Genomic DNA, 19,209 nt, shown 5'->3' with positions numbered 1-19,209 from the left:
AATATCAGTCTCTCTCCCTCACCTGGTCCAATATCAGTCTCTCTCTCTCACCTGGTCCAATATCAGTCTCTCTCTCTCACCTGGCCCAATATCAGTCTCTCTCACCTGGTCCAATATCAGTCTCTCTCCCTCACCTGGTCCAATATCAGTCTCTCTCTCTCACCTGGTCCAATATCAGTCTCTCTCTCTCACTTGGTCCAATATCAGTCTCTCTCCCTCACCTGGTCCAATATCAGTCTCTCTCCCTCACCTGGTCCAATATCAGTCTCTCTCCCTCACCTGGTCCAATATCAGTCTCTCTCACCTGGTCCAATATCAGTCTCTCTCACTCACCTGGTCCAATATCAGTCTCTCTCTCCTCACCTGGTCCAATATCAGTCTCTCCCTCACCTGGTCCAATATCAGTCTCTCTCCCTCACCTGGTCCAATATCAGTCTCTCTCCCTCACCTGGTCCAATATCAGTCTCTCTCACCTGGTCCAATATCAGTCTCTCTCACCTGGTCCAATATCAGTCTCTCTCACTCACCTGGTCCAATATCAGTCTCTCTCTCCTCACCTGGTCCAATATCAGTCTCTCTCTCACCTGGTCCAATATCAGTCTCTCTCTCCTCACCTGGTCCAATATCAGTCTCCGCCTCACCTGGTCCAATATCGGTCTCTCTCCCTCACCTGGTCCAATATCAGTCTCTCTCCCTCACCTGGTCCAATATCAGTCTCCCTCACCTGGTCCAATATCAGTCTCTCTCCCTCACCTGGTCCAATATAGTTTATTGAGGTCATTTCGAGTGGCTGCTCTACCTTCCGAGTGAGGGAGAGTTGAGTGACCTGTCATAACCTGCTCTTCTCTTTGTCCTGGCAGTCAGCTATTGAACTGGAGAGGGCATCACAGCCCAAAGCTGATCATGTCCTTGCCCAACACACACACATCCCCCCCCCCCGCCCCACTGCTGATCTATTTCCTGCCCCCTCACGCTCTCCCTATCCCAGGAGCACCGCAAGTTGTGATGCCCCTACTAGTGGCTCAGCTGGGATCTGCTAACTCTAGGATTGAAGCCGGTGACGTAAGAAAATTACTAGGCACTTGGTCTGAGTATTAAACAAGGCTTTAATCAACTGTTTCACAACATGGAGTTCGAGTTGTGTCCTTCACTAGTTCCTGTTAAAGAATGTCCTGAGCAAGCTGGGCCCAAGCCCGAGTATTTATACTCTCCCTGGACAGCGCCACCCGCAGGCCGCTCAGTATTATTACATAAGTCATTTTCACATGAATGACAAGATTCATGTCACCCGGGACTGACCGGGATCGTGCGGTTCAGTAACTCGCTGCCTTAACCAGCTGAGCCATTTCCTGCCGTCCCGTCTTCGTGTCTTGCGTTGCTTGGAGACCGTTCCCTCTCTGTGTATGTTGCGTGTTCCTCTTGACAGTCTGACCCTTGTCTCCTTACTCTTGCAGGCCATGAATATTGTCACCTCGGTCCTGTTACTGTACTGCAATGAAGAAGAAGCTTTCTGGCTCCTGATTGCACTTTGTGAACGGATGCTACCAGATTACTACAACACCAGGGTAGTCGGTGAGTTGAAACAGCCCCTTGTGTTCAGTTCTGGGCCCCGCACCTCAGGAAGGATATATCGGCCTTGGAGGGGAAGCAGCGCAGATTCACCAGAATGATACCGGGGCTAAAAGGGTTAAATTCCGAGGACAGGTTGCACAGACTGGGCTTGTATTCCCTCGAGTTTAGAAGATTAAGGGGTGATCTAATCGTGGTGTTAAATATGATTAAAGGAGTTGATAGGGTAGATAAAGAGAAACTATTTCCTCTGGTGGGGGGAGTCCAGAACAAGGGGGCAGAACCTTAAAACTAGAGCCAGGCCGTTCAGGGGTGATGTCAGGAAGCACTTCTTCACACAAAGGGTGGTGGAAATCTGGAACTCTCGCCCCCAAAAAGCTGTGGATTCTGGGGGTCGACAGATTTTTTTCAAGGGATATGGAGCAAAGGCGGGTAAATGGAATTGAGATACAGATCAGCCACGATCTAATGGAATGGCATAACAGGCTCGAGGGGCTGAATGGCCTCCTCCTGTTCCTATGTAACAGGCTCGAGGGGCTGAATGGCCTCCTCCTGTTCCTGTGTAACAGGCTCGAGGGGCTGAATGGCCTCCTCCTATTCCTGTGTAACAGGCTCGAGGGGCTGAATGGCCTCCTCCTGTTGCTGTGTAACAGGCTCGAGGGGCTGAATGGCCTCCTCCTGTTCCTGTGTAACAGGCTCGAGGGGCTGAATGGCCTCCTCCTGTTCCTATGTAACAGGCTCGAGGGGCTGAATGGCCTCCTCCTGTTCATGCCTATCTAACGTATTAACTCTTTTTATCATTTTATAAACACCTCAATCAGATACCCCCCTCCACTTTCTAAGCAGGGACTACAAGCCCAGCCTGTGCAACCTGTCCTCATAGTTTAACCCTTTAAGCCCCGGTATCATTCTGGTTAACCTGCTACAGACCAGCACTGTTCGCTTTAAGCTGCGCGGCTCTCTGGAACTCCCATCCAACCGGCTCCCCGGCTTTTCAATGGCAAAAACCGGGAATGTGTGGTATTTTGAATGGGAATTTCTGGGAACATTGCAGACCAGTGCTGGTGTCTGGGACGGTCTGACGTCCGAGGTGTTAGATCAGAATACCCTTTTTTGTTGTTAAGAACATAAGAAATAGGAGCAGGAGTCGGCCATTCAGCCCTTCGAGCCTGCTCCCCCATTCAATGAGATCATGGCTGATCTTCTGCCTCAACTCCATTCACCGGCCCTATCGCTATATCCCTTGATGCCCTTACTAGTCAGAAATCTATCGACTTCTGTTTTGAATATACCCAATGACTGAGCCTCCACAGCCCTCTGGGGTAGAGAATTCCAAAGATTCACCACCCTCTGTGTGAAGAAATTTCTTCTCATCTCAGTCCTGAATGGCCTACCCTTTATCCTGAGGCTGTGGCCCCTGGTTCTAGACTCCCCAGCCAAGGGAAACATTCTCCCAGCATCCATCCTATCAAGCCCTGTGATAATTTTGTACGCTTCAATGAGATCCCCTCTCATTCTTCTGAATTCAAGAGAATACAGGCCTAGTTTACCCAATCTCTTCTCGTATGACAGTACCGCCATCCCAGGAATCAATCTCGTGAATCTTCGCTGCACTCCCTCTATGGCAAGTATATCCTTCCTTAGGTAAGGAGATCAAAATTGTACACAGGACTCCAGGTGTGGTCTCACCAAGGCCCTATATAATTGGAGTAAGACTTCTTTACTCCTGTACTCAAATCCTCTTGTAATGAAGGCCAGCATACCATTTGCCTTCCTAATGGTTTGCTGCACCTGCACATTCACTTTCAGTGACTCGTGTACAAGAACACCCAGGTCGCTTTGAGCATCTGCATTCCCCAATCTTTCACCATTTAGGAAATACTCTGCCTTTCTGTTTTTTCTACCGAAGTGGATAACTTCACATTTATCCACATTATAATCCATCTGCCATTTTCTCGCCCACTCACTGAGCCTGTCGAGATCCCCTTGAAGCCTCTTCGCAACTGACACTGCCACCTAGCTTTGTATCATCAGCAAATTTGGAAATGTTACATTTAGTCCCCTCATCCAAATCATTGATATAGATTGTGACTAGCTGGGGCCCAAGCACCGATCCTTGCGGTACCCCACTAGTCACAGCCTGCCATCCTGAAAAAGACCCGTTTATCCCTACTTTGTTTTCTGTCTGTTAACCAATTCTCAATCCATGCTAGTATATTACCCCCAATTCCATGTGCCCTAATTTTGTTCACCAACCTCTTGTGTGGGACCTTATCGAAGGCCTTCTGAAAATCTGAAGATGACAACCAATGCGTCCACTATCCCAATGGCCACCTCTTTCAAACCCTAGGATATAGGTCATCCGGTCCTTGGGATTTATCGACTTTTAGTCCCATTCATTTTGCTAGTACTGTTTTTTACTAATAATTTCTTTAAGTTCCTCATTCTCGCCACACCCTTGGTTTTCTCATTTCTGGGAGGTTTTTTGTGTCTTCCTCCGTGAAGACAGAAACAAAGTATTCATTTAATTTCTCTGCCATTTCCTCATTCCCCATTATAAATTCTCCCGTCTCTGACTGTAAAGGACCTACATTTACCTTCGCCAGTCTTTTCCTTTTCACATACCTATAGAAGCTTTTACAATCTGTTTTTATATTTTTCGTTAGTTTGTGCTCATATTCCATTTTCCCTTTCTTTATCAATTTCTTGGTCCCCCTTTGCTGATTTCTAAAAAGATCCCAATCCTCAGGCTGACCGCTTTTTCTGGCAACTTTATAAGCTTCCTCCTTTGACTTAATATTAGCTTTCCTTTCTTTTGTGAGCCATGGTTGGATCACTTTTCCTTTTGGGTTTTTATGCCCTCGAGGAATATATGTTTGTTGCAAATTATGCATTATTTCCTTGAATGTTAGTCATTGTATGTCCACCTTCATACCTTTTAGTGTAGTCTCCCAATCTATCGTGGCCAACTTGTCCCTCATACCCTTGTAGTTTCCTCTGTTTAGATTGAAGACCTTAGTTTCAGATTGGACTACATTACTCTCAAACTTAATGTAAAATTCAATCATATTATGGTCACTTGTCCCTAAAGGCCCCTTTACCACAAGATTATTGATTAGCCCGTTCTCATTACACAGTACCAGATCCAGAATAGCCTGTTCCCTGGTTGGTTCCTGCACATACTGATCCAGGAAACCATCTCGCATGCATTCCAAGAATTTGTCCTCCACACCATTAGTGTAATTTGATTTGCCCAGTCAATATGTAGATTAAAGTCCCCCATGATTACCGTATTGCCCTTGTTACATGCACTTCTAATCTCTTGATTGATACTGTGCCCTACATTACCACTACTGTTTGGTGGCCTACACACAACTCCCACCAATGTTTTCCACCCTTTGCTGTTTCTTAGCTCCACCCAAACTGATTCCAGTTCTACATCACGATCTGCCAAGCCAAGATCTTTTATCTCTACCGTACCGATCTCATCCCTTATTAACAGCGCTACGCCACCTCCTTTCCCCTTTTGTCTGTCCTTCCTAAATGCTGAGTAACTTGGAACATTCAGTTCCCAGCTTTGGTTACCCTGCAACCATATCTCTGTAATGGCAATTACGTCATACCCATTTACTTCTATTAGTGCCATTAATTCATCCACCTTGTTGCGAATGCTACGTGCATTTAGATAAAGTGCCTTCAACTTTGCCTGTTTAATATTTTTCTGCACTTTGACCTTCTTTGCTATTGGCCTTTGTTTCTGCTCCCTACTAGTTTTGCTGACTACTTTTCTAACTTGCACTTCCAGCTTTGTTTCTCTCCGTTCTGGGCCCACACTTAGCTTCCCAGCCCCCTGGCAAACTAGTTTAAATCCTTCCCAACAGCACTAGCAAACCCCCCTGCAAGGATATTGGTCCCGGTTCTGCCGAGGTGTAACCCGTCCAGCTTGTACAGGTCCCACCTTCTCCAGAATCGGTCCCAATGCCTCAGGAATTTAAATTGCTCCCTCCTACACCATCCCTCCTACACCATCTCTCCAGCCACGCATTCATCTGGTCTATTCTCCTATTTCTGCTCTCGCTAACACGTGGCACTGGGAGTAATCCTGAGATTACTACCTTTGAGGTCCTGCTTTTTAATTTATTTCCTAGCTCCCTATATTCTGCTTGCAGGACCTTGTCCCTCTTTCTACCTATGTCGTTGGTACCGATATGGACCACGACCTCTGGCTGTTCACCCTCCCCCTTCAGAATGTCCTGCAGCCGCTCGGTGACATCCTTGACCCTGGCACCAGGGAGGCAACATACCATCCTGGAGTCACGTCTGCGGCCACAGAAACGTCTATCTGTTCCCCTTCCGATAGAATCCCCTATCACTATTGCTCTCCCACTCTTTGTCCTCCCCTCCTGTGCAGCTGAGCCACTCGTAGTGCCACGGACTTGGCTCTTGCTGCATTCCCCTGAGAAACCATCTCCCCCAGCAGTATCCAAAACGGAAAATCTGTTGGAGAGGGAGATGGACCCAGGGGTCTCCTGCACTACCTTCCTAGTTCCTCTACTCTGTCTGGCGGTCACCCATTCCCTTTCTGCCTCTGCACTCTTTACCTGCGGTGTGACCACCTCGTTGTGACCTTGTTGAAACACTTTTATTTTGAAGTTTAATTGATGCAAGCTCCATTAATTCTAATGTTGCTTAAATAGTTTTTTTCTTTAAAGTACATTCGTACAAGGGAGAAGCATATCTGTATTAACACGTAAAAACAGGAGTGCGGTTTTGTAAATAGGAAGTGCACTCATAGAGAGATTATTGTAAATTCACCCAAGTCACTTCCGGTTTTAGTTGATTAAATTATATGAGTTTGTGTCTTCAGTTAAAGGGATCAGATTCCATTCATGGGCGACACTTAAAAGTTCAGACGGTGGGGTGGGATAAAGTAGGGTGGTGTAAAGTCCGCGCCTCAATAATACATGGACTTCGGGAGAACAGTTTAACAGGTACTTTACTGAACAAGAGGCAGCTTGAAACTGAAACTACAGAAGCCTGCTAGGGCCTTTTATACAGGTGTGGTCACTGCCGGTACTGCAGTCTAAGACCAGTTATTCCCTTAAAGGTACATACACAACAATTCCTCCCCTTTTAGATAAACAGTACATAACATTCTTTTAACAACTAAATAATAACTAATTACAATTACAATTTTCTCAGTAATATATACATCGACTGAAATAGTCATTTATAAGTTCAGTCTTTGAGGAGGCTTCCTGATCCGGACTGGATAGCGCCTTTCTCGAGTATCCTGTTCTGGCGGTGGAGTCAATTCTGGCTCATTGTCATTGGCTGGTTCGTCAGCTTCCAATACCCCTGCTTCTGAGGTAGACGCAATCTGTACTTCGGGCTCATTACCAGGTGCACATGCTCGTGGTACAGGTTTGGCTTGTTCCTGTGACTCTAGAATCTGGTCAGCATGGCGTCTCACGATGCTCTCTCCAACGTCCACTGTGTACATTAGTGGTCCCTGCTGTGTGCATATCGTGCCTGGCTGCCATTTTTCTGTTCGGTAGTCGCGGGCCAAGACTGGTTGCCCTATCTTGAAGCTCCTGGTTGGCTTCTCATTTATGTGCTGGAACTGCTTATCCTCAACATCTCGTCTTATGTTTGGTTTGAGCAAATCCAAGCGACATCTTAGTCTCCGGTTGAAAAACAGTATGGCTGGAGTTTGGTTGGTTACTGCATGTGTCGCATTCTGGTAAGCAAACAGGAAGTGGTATGTCGTCATTATACATTGCCTTTATGGCCTTTTTAAAGGTCGGAACAAACATAGATACATAGATACATAGAAGATAGGAGCAGGAGTAGGCCATTCGGCCCTTCGAGCCTGCTCCGCCGTTCAATGAGACCATGGCTGATCATCCAAATTCAGTACCCGGTCCCTGCCTTCTCCCCATATCCCTTGATCCCCTTAGCCTTAAGAAATATATCCAACTCTTTCTTGAATATACTTAATGAACTGGCCTCCACCGCCCTCTGTGGCAGAGAATTCCACAGGTTCACCACTCTCTGGGTGAAGAAATTCCTCCTCATTTCAGTCCTAAATGGCTTACCCCTTATCCTTAGACTATGACCCCTGGTTCTGGACTCCCTGGCCATCAGAAACATCCTTCCTGCATCTAGTCTGTCCAGGCCTGACAGAATTTTATAGGTTTCGATGAGATCCCCTCTCAATCTTCTAAACTCCAGTGAGTATAAGCCCAATCGACACAATCTCTCCTCATACATCATTCCTGCCATCCCAGGTATCAGCCTCTCAGCCAATCCATTTGTGGCTGGATGATATGGGGCAGATGTGTAATGTTTCACCCCATTATTCTTCAGACACAAACTGTGGGCCATTGTCGGAACAGATCTGTTCTGGCAACCCATTCCTGGCGAAGATGGTCCTTAGGACTGCAATAGTTTTCTCCGTGGTGGTGGAGGACATTTTAATGACCTCTGGCCATTTCGAATGGGCATCCACAGCGATTAGAAACATTGAGTCCATAAATGGACCAGCGAAATCAATGTGTACCCGTTGCCATGGAGATGAGGGCCACTCCCATGGATGTAGCCGGGCCTGTGGTGGAGCGTTTTGGACCTTCTGGCATCCTGTGCATCTCTTGGTCATATCCTCTCTTTATCGATTCCCAGCCACCACACAAACGCCCTGGCTAGGCTCTTCATTTTTACCCCTCCCAGATGACCCTCGTGAAGCTCATTGAGTACTCTATCTCTCAACTTGGCTGGAATTACCACTCGGGATCCACACATCAAGGTTCCCCGGCACACTGACAGCTGTTCCCTCCTTGGCAAAAATGCTAGCAACAGTGAGTCGCCATGTGCTGGCCATCCCTTCACCGTCAAATCATAGACCCGAGAGAGTGTCGGGTCATTTCGGGTTTCCTTCTCAATACTTGCGTTTGTAACAGGCAAACATTCGACTATGGTCGCGTAGAATATCTCCACAGGGTCCACTGCAGGTGCTTCTTCCGCCGTAGGCAACGGTAGGCGTGACAGCCCATCAGCGTTTCCATGTTGTTTCGTACCTTTGTACTCTATGTCATACTGATGTGCCCCTAGAAACAGTGACCATCTTTGCAGCCGTTGCGCCGTCATCACCGGAACGCCCTTCTTTGGGTTAAAAATTGAGACCAGGGGTTGATGATCAGTCAGTAGGGTGAATTTCTGCCCGTGCAGATAGTGATTGAACTTCTTCACCCCCCACACCAGGCTGAGGGCCTCCCTGTCAATCTGGGCGTAGTTACGCTCGGCTGAGGTTAGCGAGCGCGATGCAAAGGCTATTGGCCTCTCTGAACTGTCACGGAATTTGTGTGACAGCACCGCTCCAATGCCGTAAGGTGACGCATCACATGCCAACCGAATCGGTAGTGTTGGGTTGTAGTGGGCCAATACTTCTTTTGAAGTGATTTGGCATTTACATTCCTGAAAGGCACACTTACACTCATCACTCCATTTCCATGTTACACCAGTTTGAAGGAGGGCGTTCAGTGGGTGCAGAATTGTAGATAAATTCGGCAAGAACTTATGGTAGTAGTTCACCAACCCAAGGAACGACCTCAGTTGCGACACATTTTCTGGTGCTGGAGCCTTGACTACAGCCTCAATCTTGTCCGGCGACTTATGCAACCCTTCCTCATCAATCATGTGGCCACAATACGAGATTTGTCTCCTGAAGAACTCGCATTTGGGACGGTTGGCTCGTAGCCCATATTCCTGCAATCTCGTGAGCACCTGTTCCAGGTTGGCAAGGTGTTCATTGTCATTTTCGCCCATAACCAGGATGTCGTCCAAATAACACTGGGTCCCCGGGATCCCTTGCAGGACTTGTTCCATTGCCCTCTGCCACATAGCCGGGGCTGATGCTACCCCAAATACCAGTCGATTATACTGGTAAAGGCCTTTGTGAGTGTTTATCGTGAGGTATTTCCTAGATGCTTCTTCCACCTCCATTTGTAGATACGCTTGAGCCAGGTCAATCTTTGTAAAACGTTTCCCTCCAGATAGTGAGGCGAAAATATCTTCTATCCGCAGAAGCGGATACTGTACTGTGTGCAGGACTGGGTTCACAGTCACCTTGAAGTCCCCACAGATGCGAACCTTCCTTGGCTCCGCAGGCGTGCTGCTCAATGCTTTCTTCATTACAGGAACGATGGGTGTGGCCCACTCACTCCAGTCCACCTTAGACAGCACCCCCGAACGCTCCAGACTCTCCAGTTCAGCTTCCACAGCTGGGCGTATCGCGTATGGCACCGGTCTGGCCTTGAAAAATTTTGGGGTTGCGTTATCCTCAATCTTTATGGTTGCCTTTACTCCTTTTAGAGTCCCAAGTCCTTGTTGGAACACCTCTTCCGCGTCAGATAGAATTTGTGACAGACGTCCAGGTGCGACGTCATCATCTTTTTTGTCAGTCACAGTTAGTGCCAGAATGGAATGCCAATCCAATTGTAGTCTTCGGATCCATTCACGTCCCAATAATGGTGGTCCTCCATCTCATAGTATATACATGTATAGTTTCTGTGTTTCCTTTCCGTTATATTCAACTGGCACCCTTATTTTTCCTCTGGGGGTGGACCTTTTGCCCCGTGTATGTCTTCAATACAATGGACGTGTCCTTTAAGGGTATGTGTGAGAATAGCCGCTCATAGTCTCGTCGATTCATGACAGTTAGGGCTGATCCTGTGTCCAATTCCATCTTCACTGGGGACCCTGCTATCATGAGGGTGACCCAAATGGTTCGGTGATCTTCTTTTGCGATCACGTTGTGTAACTTTAAACAACTTAGTCGCCTGCTCCCGGAGTCCTTATCACTCTCCTGATCTTCTGAACTACTATCTGTCAGTTTCTTTACTTTCCTGTACTGTTCCTTAGTAGTTCTTGTCGTGTTGGTCTTCTTTCCCGACCTGCAGACTCTTGCTATATGTCCCATTTTTCCGCATTGCCTGCATATTTTATCTTTAAACCAGCAGTCCTTCTGCTCATGGGTTGTTCTGCCGCAGCGATAGCACTTTTCGGCTCCATACGCCGTTTCGTTAGCGCTGTATTCTTGTGGTTTCTGTTGTATTTCCGCAGCTCCCCGTGCTGCTGCTTCGTAGGATACTGCCACGCTGAAAGCCTGTTCTAGCGTCAGGTCCTTTTTTGAAAGTAGTCGTTTCTGGGTTCCTTCACTCTGGAGCCCGCAGACAAACTTATCCCGTAAGGTGTCTGCCAGTCCTGCTCCGAACTGGCAGTGCTTCGATAACTTGCGTAGTTCCGTAAGATAGTCAGCATTGCTCTCATCTTTGTGCTGGTTTCTTTTATGGAACTTGAATCTTTCTGCTATCAGCAGCGGTGTAGGGCTTAGGTGTTCCTGTAAGATATGAACAATCTCCTCAAAACTTTTCTCCATTGGTTTAGCTAGGGTAATTAAATTCCGCAATAGGCCGTATGTACTCGCACCCATCAGATTTAATAATACCGACGCCCTCTTTCCATCAGCCACCTCATTTGCCTTGCAGTACACTTCAATTCTTTCCACATACGTGGTCCAGTCTTCTACCTCGTTGTCGAAAGCAGTGATACTGCCACTTTTCGGCATCTTGGGCGATTTAAAATGGCGCCTCCCGCGCTTTTGCTTCTTCCCCAATGGAATAAAATGGCGCCTCCCGCGCTTTTGCTTCTTCCCCAACGGGATAAAATGGCGCCTCCCGCACTTTTGCTTCTTCCCCTTACTGCCACGCTGCTCCTAGCGTTCTACGGGGTAATGGCGGCGACCCGCAGCTTCGGCGCGCCTCGCTTTCCTTCTCCCCCGTTTAGTTTCTCTCCGCTGTCCTGTTCTCGGGCACCGACCGCGCCCTGTGCGCTCCACCCTCTCTCTCTTGTTTTCTTTTCCCGGCGACGCTGCGCGGCCCGATTTGTAGAGCCGCTCGATCGAGCTTGAGCCCGCCGCAGTCCGGAAGGGTCAGCGCGCTACCTGCTACCAGCACGATTCGCTGGAACCACAGTCTCTCCCGCAATTCTCCAAACACCGATGGATTCTTTGGGCGGTTGCCCTCGGTCGACGCCCGTTGCTCAGACTACGATCTTCCAGGACCTTCCTTTCAGGCGAGATCCCCGTGAGAAGATGCCATACTGCAGGTGAGTTCAAACTTACTCGTCGCCACTGTAAAGCCCGCGCCTCAATAATACATGGACTTCGGGAGAACAGTTTAACAGGTACTTTACTGAACAAGAGGCAGCTTGAAACTGAAACTACAGAAGCCTGCTAGGGCCTTTTATACAGGGGTGGTCACTGCCGGCACTGCAGTCTAAGACCAGTTATTCCCTTAAAGGTACATACACAACAGGTGGGATGAACTGGTGTGGAGCAGAAAGACCGGCAGTGACCAGTTGGGCCGAATGGCCTATTTCTGTGCTGTCGATTCTGTGTCATTCTATGTACTGTAGATGTGCCAAACTAAAACGTCTTAAATTAGTGGCAGTCTTGAGCAATGTTCCCCCAAATGTTTTATTTGGGTGCACGGGCCAATCACAGCAAACTCTAACCTGGGTAAAGTCGGCCCCGTGCTGCGCAGGACCGGCAGAGAGGTAGACGGAGCAGTTTGCCTCTCCGGGCTGGGCCTTGGGGCCTGTCGATGCCTGGTCCCGCACTCGCCTGGTCCCACTGTTCTCTCCGGAGTGGCCACTCCCCATACTGGCTGACCCTGGGATTGGAAGCCCCCCCCCCCTTTTTTTTCTCTCCCCCCAGCAAAATAAGTGCCCTGTCGGCTGTCCGGTCCCCACCGCCGGACCGGTGAAAAGGAGCCTCGGTGGGAAAGGAGACCGAAGAGCGAGAGGAAACTGCTGACACACTGACGCAGCACAGCCCTCGGGAATTCCCCAGTGCCTGACGAGAGATTAGATTGGAGCAGGAAGAATCAAGACCTGACAGGGCAAAGGGCAGGGCTGTAATCTAGAATAGAGCGAGGGAGGGTGCAGAGCGGCCGTGTGGCTGAAGCTGATTAACCAGATGGGGGTGACTAGGCTTTGGAACGTGGTGAGCGAGCTGACCCCCGATTGGCGGGCGGAGGGAGGAGGTGCCAATTGTTGGCACGGAATTCTACTACATGACAGATCCTTTTCATAGAATCACACAGCACAGAAAGAGGCTATTTGGCCCATTGTGCCTGTGCCGGCTCTTTGAATGAGTTTTCCAATTAGTCCCACTCCCCCCTGCTCTTTCCCCAAATATCCTGCGCATTTTTAGTATCCAATTCCCTTTTGAAAGTTACTATTGAATCTGCTGCCACCGTTCTTTCAGGCAGCGCGTTCCAGATCACAGCAACATGCTTTACTCTGTATCTAACCCGTGCTGTACCTGCCCTGGGAGTGGTTGATGGGACAGTGTAAACATAGAAACATAGAGATAGGAACAGGAGTAGGCCATTCGGCCCTTCGAGCCTGCTCCGCCATTCAATGAGATCATGGCTGATCTTCGTCTGAGATCATAGCTGATCTTACCAGTTCAGTACCCCGTCCCCGCCTTTTCTCCGTAACCCTTAATCCCCTTAGCCTTCAGAAATATATCCAATTCTCTCTTGAAAATATTTATTGAATTAGCCTTCGCAGCCCTCTGTGGCAGGGAATTCCACAGGCTCACCACTCTTTGAGTGAAGAAATTCTTCCTCATCTCTGTTTTAAATGATTTGCCCGCTATTTTTAGACTGTGGCCCCTGGTTCTGTGCTCCCCGGCCATTGGAAACATTCTCTCTGAATTCAGCCTGTCCAGGCCTGCCATAATTTTATATGTTTCGATGAGATCCCCTCTCAATCTTCTAAACTCCAGTGAGTACAAGCCCAAACTATTTAATCTCTCTTCGTAGGTCATTCCCACCATTCCAGGTATCAGCCTGGTGAATCGCCGTTGCACTCTTTCCATGGCAAGAACATCCTTCCGCAGATGGGGCGACCAAAACTGTACACAATATTCCATATGCGGTCTCACCAGCACCTTGTACAGCTGTAGTAAGGTATCCCTATTCCTATACTCGAACCCCCTTGACATGAAGGCCAACATACCATTTGCCTTCTTAATCGCCTGTTGCACCTGCATGCTCTCCTTCAGTGACTGGTGCACAAGAACACCCAGGTCCCTCTGCACTTCCCCATCTCCCAATCTATTGCCATTTAGATAATAATCTACCCTCCTGTTTTTACCCCCAAAGTGGATAACCTCGCATTTATCCACATTATAGTGCATCTGCCACATATCCGCCCATTCCCCCAACCTGTCCAAATCGCACTGTAGCCTCCTGACATCCTCATCAGAGCCCACCCCTCCTCCTAGTTTAGTGTCGTCAGCGTATTTGGAAATATTGCATCCAATTCCCTGATCCAGATCATTTATATATATTGTGAACAGCTGGGGTCCCAGGACAGATCCTTGCGGCACCCCGCTGGTCACTGCCTGCCACTCCGAAAACGAGCCGTTTATTCCAACTCTCTGTTTTCTATCCGCCAGCCAGTTCTCTATCCACGTTAATACTTTGCCCCCAATCCCATGAGCCTTAATTTTGCATGATAATCTTTTGTGTGGAACCTTATCGAAGGCTTTCTGGAAGTCAAGGTACACCACATCCACTGGCTCTCCCCCATCTATTTTACCAGTTACTTCCTCAAAAAATTCCAGCAGATTAGTCAAACACGATTTACCCTTTGTAAATCCATGTTGATTCTGTCCGATCCTTTCCCCATTTGTCAAGTGCTCCGCTATTTTATCCTTAATAATGGACTCTAGCATTCTGCCCACAACCGATGTAAGGCTTACTGGTCTATAATTCCCTGCTTTCTCTCTACCCCCCTTTTTAAATATTGGGGTAACATTAGCTACCCTCCAATCCACGGGTACTGTTCCCGAGTCAATGGAGTTCCGGAAGATGATCCTTAGAGCATCTGCTATCTCCAGGGCCACCTCCTTAAGTACCCTAGGATGTAGTTTATCAGGCCCCGGGGATTTGTCGGCCTTCAGTCCCCTCAACTTACCCAGCACCATATCCCTAGATATACTAATTTCTGTCAGCTCCTCCCTCTCATTAGTCCCTATGTTTGCCGATATTCCTGGGAGGTTATTCGTGTCCTCCTTTGTGAATACAGAACCAAAGTATGAGTTTAATTGGTCTGCCATTTCCTTATTCTCCATTATATGTTCTCCCGAATCAGACTGCAAGGGACCGACTTGGGATTTTACCAGTCTTTTCCTCCTGATATACCGATAAAAGCTTTTGCAGTCTGTCTTTATGTTTGCTGCAAGTTTACTTTCGTATTCTATTTTCCCCTTCCTGATTAATCCCTTTGTCCTCTTTTGCTGTATCTTGTACTGCCCCCAATCTTCCGGTCTGGTGCTTTTTTTTGCCAGTTGATAGGCCCTTTTTTTTGATTTTATGCTGTCCCTAATTTCCCTCGTTATCCACGGTTGAGTCACCTTTTTAGGTTTATTTTTGTGCCAAACCGGTATAAACATGTTCTGGAATTCTTCCATTCTATCTTTGAATGCTTGCCATTGTCTATCCACTGTCAATCCCCCCAGAAACACCACCCAATCAATCTTACCCAATTCCCGTCTCATACCCTCGTAATTCCCTTTATTTAAGTTCTGGACCTTAGTCTCTGATTCAATTTCCTCACTCTCCATCTCGACTGAGAGCTCGATCATATTATGATCGCTCTGACCCAAGGGGCCTCGTACAAGAAGATTGCTGATAAGTCCCTTCTCATTGCACAATACCCAGTCTAAAATGGCCTGATCTCGAGTCGGCTCCTCGACATATTGGTCCAGATAACCGTCCCGAAAACATTCCAGGAATTCCTCCTCCTCAGAATTTTTACTAGTTTGGGTAGTCCAATCAATATGTAAATTAAAGTCACCCATGATGACAGCTGTGCTCTTATCGCACGCTTCTCTAATTTCCCTTTTTATGCCTTCCCTCACCTCCATATTACTATTTGGAGGCCTATATATCACACCCACTAACGTTTTCCTCCCCTTGCTATTTCTCATTTCTACCCATACAGATTCCGTTTCATCCGAGTTAATATCCTTCCTTTCCATTGCATTAATCCCCTCCTTTACCAGCAATGCTACCCCACCTCCCCTACCTTTTTGCCGATCCTTCCTAAATATTGTATATCCCTGGATGTTAAGTTCCCAGCCTTGCCCACCCTGCAGCCACGTTTCTGTAATCCCAATCAAATCATACTTGTTTACCTCTATTTCCACAACTAATTCATCCACCTTGTTCCTAATGCTTCTAGCATTAAGATACAAAGCCTTCAGGCTTGCTTTTTTCACACTCTCATTATGAATTAGTTTGGCCCTTTGTGTTTCTCTCCTTTGCTTATTGCTTCTCACCTTTCTACCATCTATTTCTGACTTCATATGACTTCCCTCTTTTCCACTACCTAGGTTCCCATCCCCCTGCCAAATTAGTTTAAATCCTCCCGAACCGCCCTAGAAAATATTACCCCGAGGACATCGGCTCCCTCACAGTTCAGGTGTAGACCGTCCCCTTGGTACAGGTCACTCCTCCCCAAGAACTGGTTCCAATGCCTCAAGAATTTAAATCCCTCTCCCTTGCACCACTGCTCAAGCCACGTATTTAGCTTATCTATCTTACTCTCTCTAAACTTATTAGCTCGTGGCACTGGTAGCAATCCAGAGATTACTACCTTTGAGGTCCTACTTTTCAATTTAGCTCCTAACTCCCTAAATTCAGCTTGTAGGACCTCCTCCCTCTTTTTACCTACATCGTTGGTACCTACATGTACCACGACAACTGGCTGATCCCCCTCCCCCTTCAGAATGCTCTGCACCCGCTCCGAGACATCCTTGACCCTTGCACCAGGGAGGCAACATACCATCTTGGAGTCTCGGTCTCGGCCACAGAAACTCCTGTCTATCCCCCTTACAATTGAATCCCCTATCACTATAGCCCTATCCCTCTTTTTCCTGCCCTTCTGTGCAGCAGAGCCAGTCATGGTGCCCTGAACCTGGCTGCTGGTGCCTTCCCCTGATAAGTCATCTCCCCCAACAGTACCCAAAACGGTAAACCTGTTTTGGAGGGAGATGACCGCAGGTGACTCCTGCACTACCTTCCTGCCTTTACCCTGCCTTTTGGTCACCCATTTACTGTCTGAGCTAGCCTTTACCTGCGGTGTGACCAACTCACTGAATGTGCTATCCACAAGATCCTCAGCATCGCGTACGGTGTAGAGGGAGCTTTACTCTGTATCTAACCCGTGCTGTACCTGCCCCAGGAGTGTTTGATGGGACAGTGTAGAGGGAGCTTTACTCTGTATCTAACCCGTGCTGTACCAGCCCTGGGAGTGTTTGATGGGACAGTGTAGAGGGAGCTTTACTCTGTATCTAACCCGTGCTGTACCTGCCCTGGGAGTGTTTGATGGGACAGTGTAGAGTGAGGTTTACTCTGTATCTAACCCGTGCTGTACCTGCCCTGGGAGTGTTTGATGGGACAGTGTAGAGTGAGGTTTACTCTGTATCTAACCCGTGCTGTACCTGCCCTGGGAGTGTTTGATGGGACAGTGTAGAGGGAGCTTTACTCTGTATCTAACCCGTGCTGTACCTGCCCTGGGAGTGTTTGATGGGACAGTGTAGAGGGAGCTTTACTCAGTATCTAACCCGTGCTGTACCTGCCCTGGGAGTGTTTGATGGGACAGTGTAGAGGGAGCTTTACTCTGTATCTAACCCGTGCTGTACCTGCCCCAGGAGTGTTTGATGGGACAGTGTAGAGGGAGCTTTACTCTGTATCTAACCCGTGCTGTACCTGCCCCAGGAGTGTTTGATGGGACAGTGTAGAGGGAGCTTTACTCTGTATCTAACCCGTGCTGTACCTGCCCTGCGAGTGTTTGATGGGACAGTGTAGAGGGAGCTTTACTCTGTATCTAACCCATGCTGTACCTGCCCTGGGAGTGTTTGATGGGACAGTGTAGAGGGAGCTTTACTCTGTATCTAACCCGTGCTGTACCTGCCCTGGGAGTGTTTGATGGGACAGTGTAGAGGGAGCTTTACTCTGTATCTAACCCGTGCTGTACCTGCCCTGGGAGTGACATCAACAACGACCACTTTAACGTAATAAAACGTCCCAGGGCGCTTCACAGGAGCGATTATCAAACAAAATTTGACACCGAGCCACAGAAGGAGATATTAGGGCAGGTGACCAAAAGCTTGGTCAAAGAGGTCGGTTTTAAGGAGTGTCTTAAAGGAGGAGAGAGGAGATGAGGTTTCGGGAGGGAATTCCAGAGCTCGGGGCCCAGGCAGCTGAAGGCACGGCCGGCAATGGTGGAGCGATGGAAATCAGGGGATGCGCAAGAGGCCGGAATTGGAGGAGTGCAAAGGTCTCAGTGGGGTTGTAGGGCAGGAGGAGATTACAGAGATAAGGAGGGGCGAGAGGAGGCCTTGGAGGGATTTGAAAACAGGGATGAGAATTTTAAAATCGAGGTGTTGCTTAACCGAGAGCCAATGTAGGTCAGCGAGAACATTGATAGACTTGCAGCAGAGCCCGTGGATTTGAGCGTAGTGTTCACTGTTGGTAGAGTGGAGTTGGTAGAGAATCCTAAACCAGTAGAAGAAGGCAACCTGTCGAGAGTTCTCGCACGTTGGAACAATAAAGGGGGACGAGCGATGGCATGATCTTCTCCTCTGTGTGTTTTTTTGCAGGCGCGCTGGTGGATCAGGGTGTGTTTGAGGACCTGACGCGGGACCACCTTCCCCTCCTCTACGAGTGGATGCAGGAGCTGGGCGTCATCAGCACCATCTCCCTCTCCTGGTTCCTGACGCTCTTTCTCAGCGTCATGCCGTTCGAAAGCGCCGTGGTGGTGGTCGACTGCTTCTTCTACGAGGGGATCAAGGTCATCTTCCAGGTGTCGCTCGCCGTGCTGGAGGCCAACATGGAGAAGCTGCTCAACTGCTCCGACGAGGGAGAGGCCATGACCATTCTCGGCAGGTGACTGACTGACCGGCTCGGTCTCTGCTCGGCGGCACCCACCCAATCTACGTCGTGTGCTGCCCGGCCTTTCCCAAAGGAGAATTGTAGGCCTTTCCGTAGAATCTTACACCACAGGAGGAGACCATTCGGCCCATCGTGCCTGTGCCGGCTCTTTGAAAGAGCTCTCCAATTAGTCCCACTCCCCCTGCTCTTTCCCCACAGCCCTGTAAATTTTTTCTTTTCCAGTATTTATCCAATTCCCGTTTGAAAGTTACTATTGAATATGCTTCCACCGCCCTTTCAGGCAGCGCATTCCAGATCATAACAACCAACTTGCCTGTTAGATTTTTGGGTTTCATTTTAGCAGTATTGTGTTTGATGGGACACTGTAGAGTCAGCTTTACCCTGTATCTAACCCATGCTGTACCTGCCCTGGGAGTGTTTGACTGGACAGTGTAGAGGGAGCTTTACTCCAAACAGTAAGGCAGAGGTTGGGGATGGCATTAAAAGGGAAATTAAAGAAGCGTGCAATAAGGGCACAGCAGTCATCATGGGTGACTTTAATCTACATATAGATTGGGCTAACCAAATTAGTAACAATACTGTGGAGGAGGAATTCCTGGAGTGTTTACAG

At 48.3% G+C, this 19,209-nt stretch overlaps 1 protein-coding gene across 2 annotated transcripts in view; it reads left to right on the top strand.

The window, feature by feature from the left end:
* The window catches only part of LOC147114383 (TBC1 domain family member 9B-like), a 189,159-nt gene that overhangs the window by 81,537 nt on the left and 88,413 nt on the right, over window positions 1–19,209 (top strand). For both annotated transcript variants that reach the window (XM_085996045.1, XM_085996044.1), the window contains exons 11-12: window positions 1,455–1,572; window positions 18,308–18,593. In XM_085996045.1, coding sequence (XP_085852171.1) covers window positions 1,455–1,572; window positions 18,308–18,593 — 404 coding nt within the window. The remainder of the gene's footprint in view (window positions 1–1,454; window positions 1,573–18,307; window positions 18,594–19,209) is intronic.

This window comes from Somniosus microcephalus, chromosome 8 (genome assembly GCF_052327205.1).
Source record: "Somniosus microcephalus isolate GS21.2 chromosome 8, FLI_Smic_1.0, whole genome shotgun sequence".
NCBI classification, from domain to species: Eukaryota; Metazoa; Chordata; class Chondrichthyes; order Squaliformes; family Somniosidae; genus Somniosus; species Somniosus microcephalus.
This window is presented reverse-complemented; position numbering and strand designations above follow the sequence as displayed.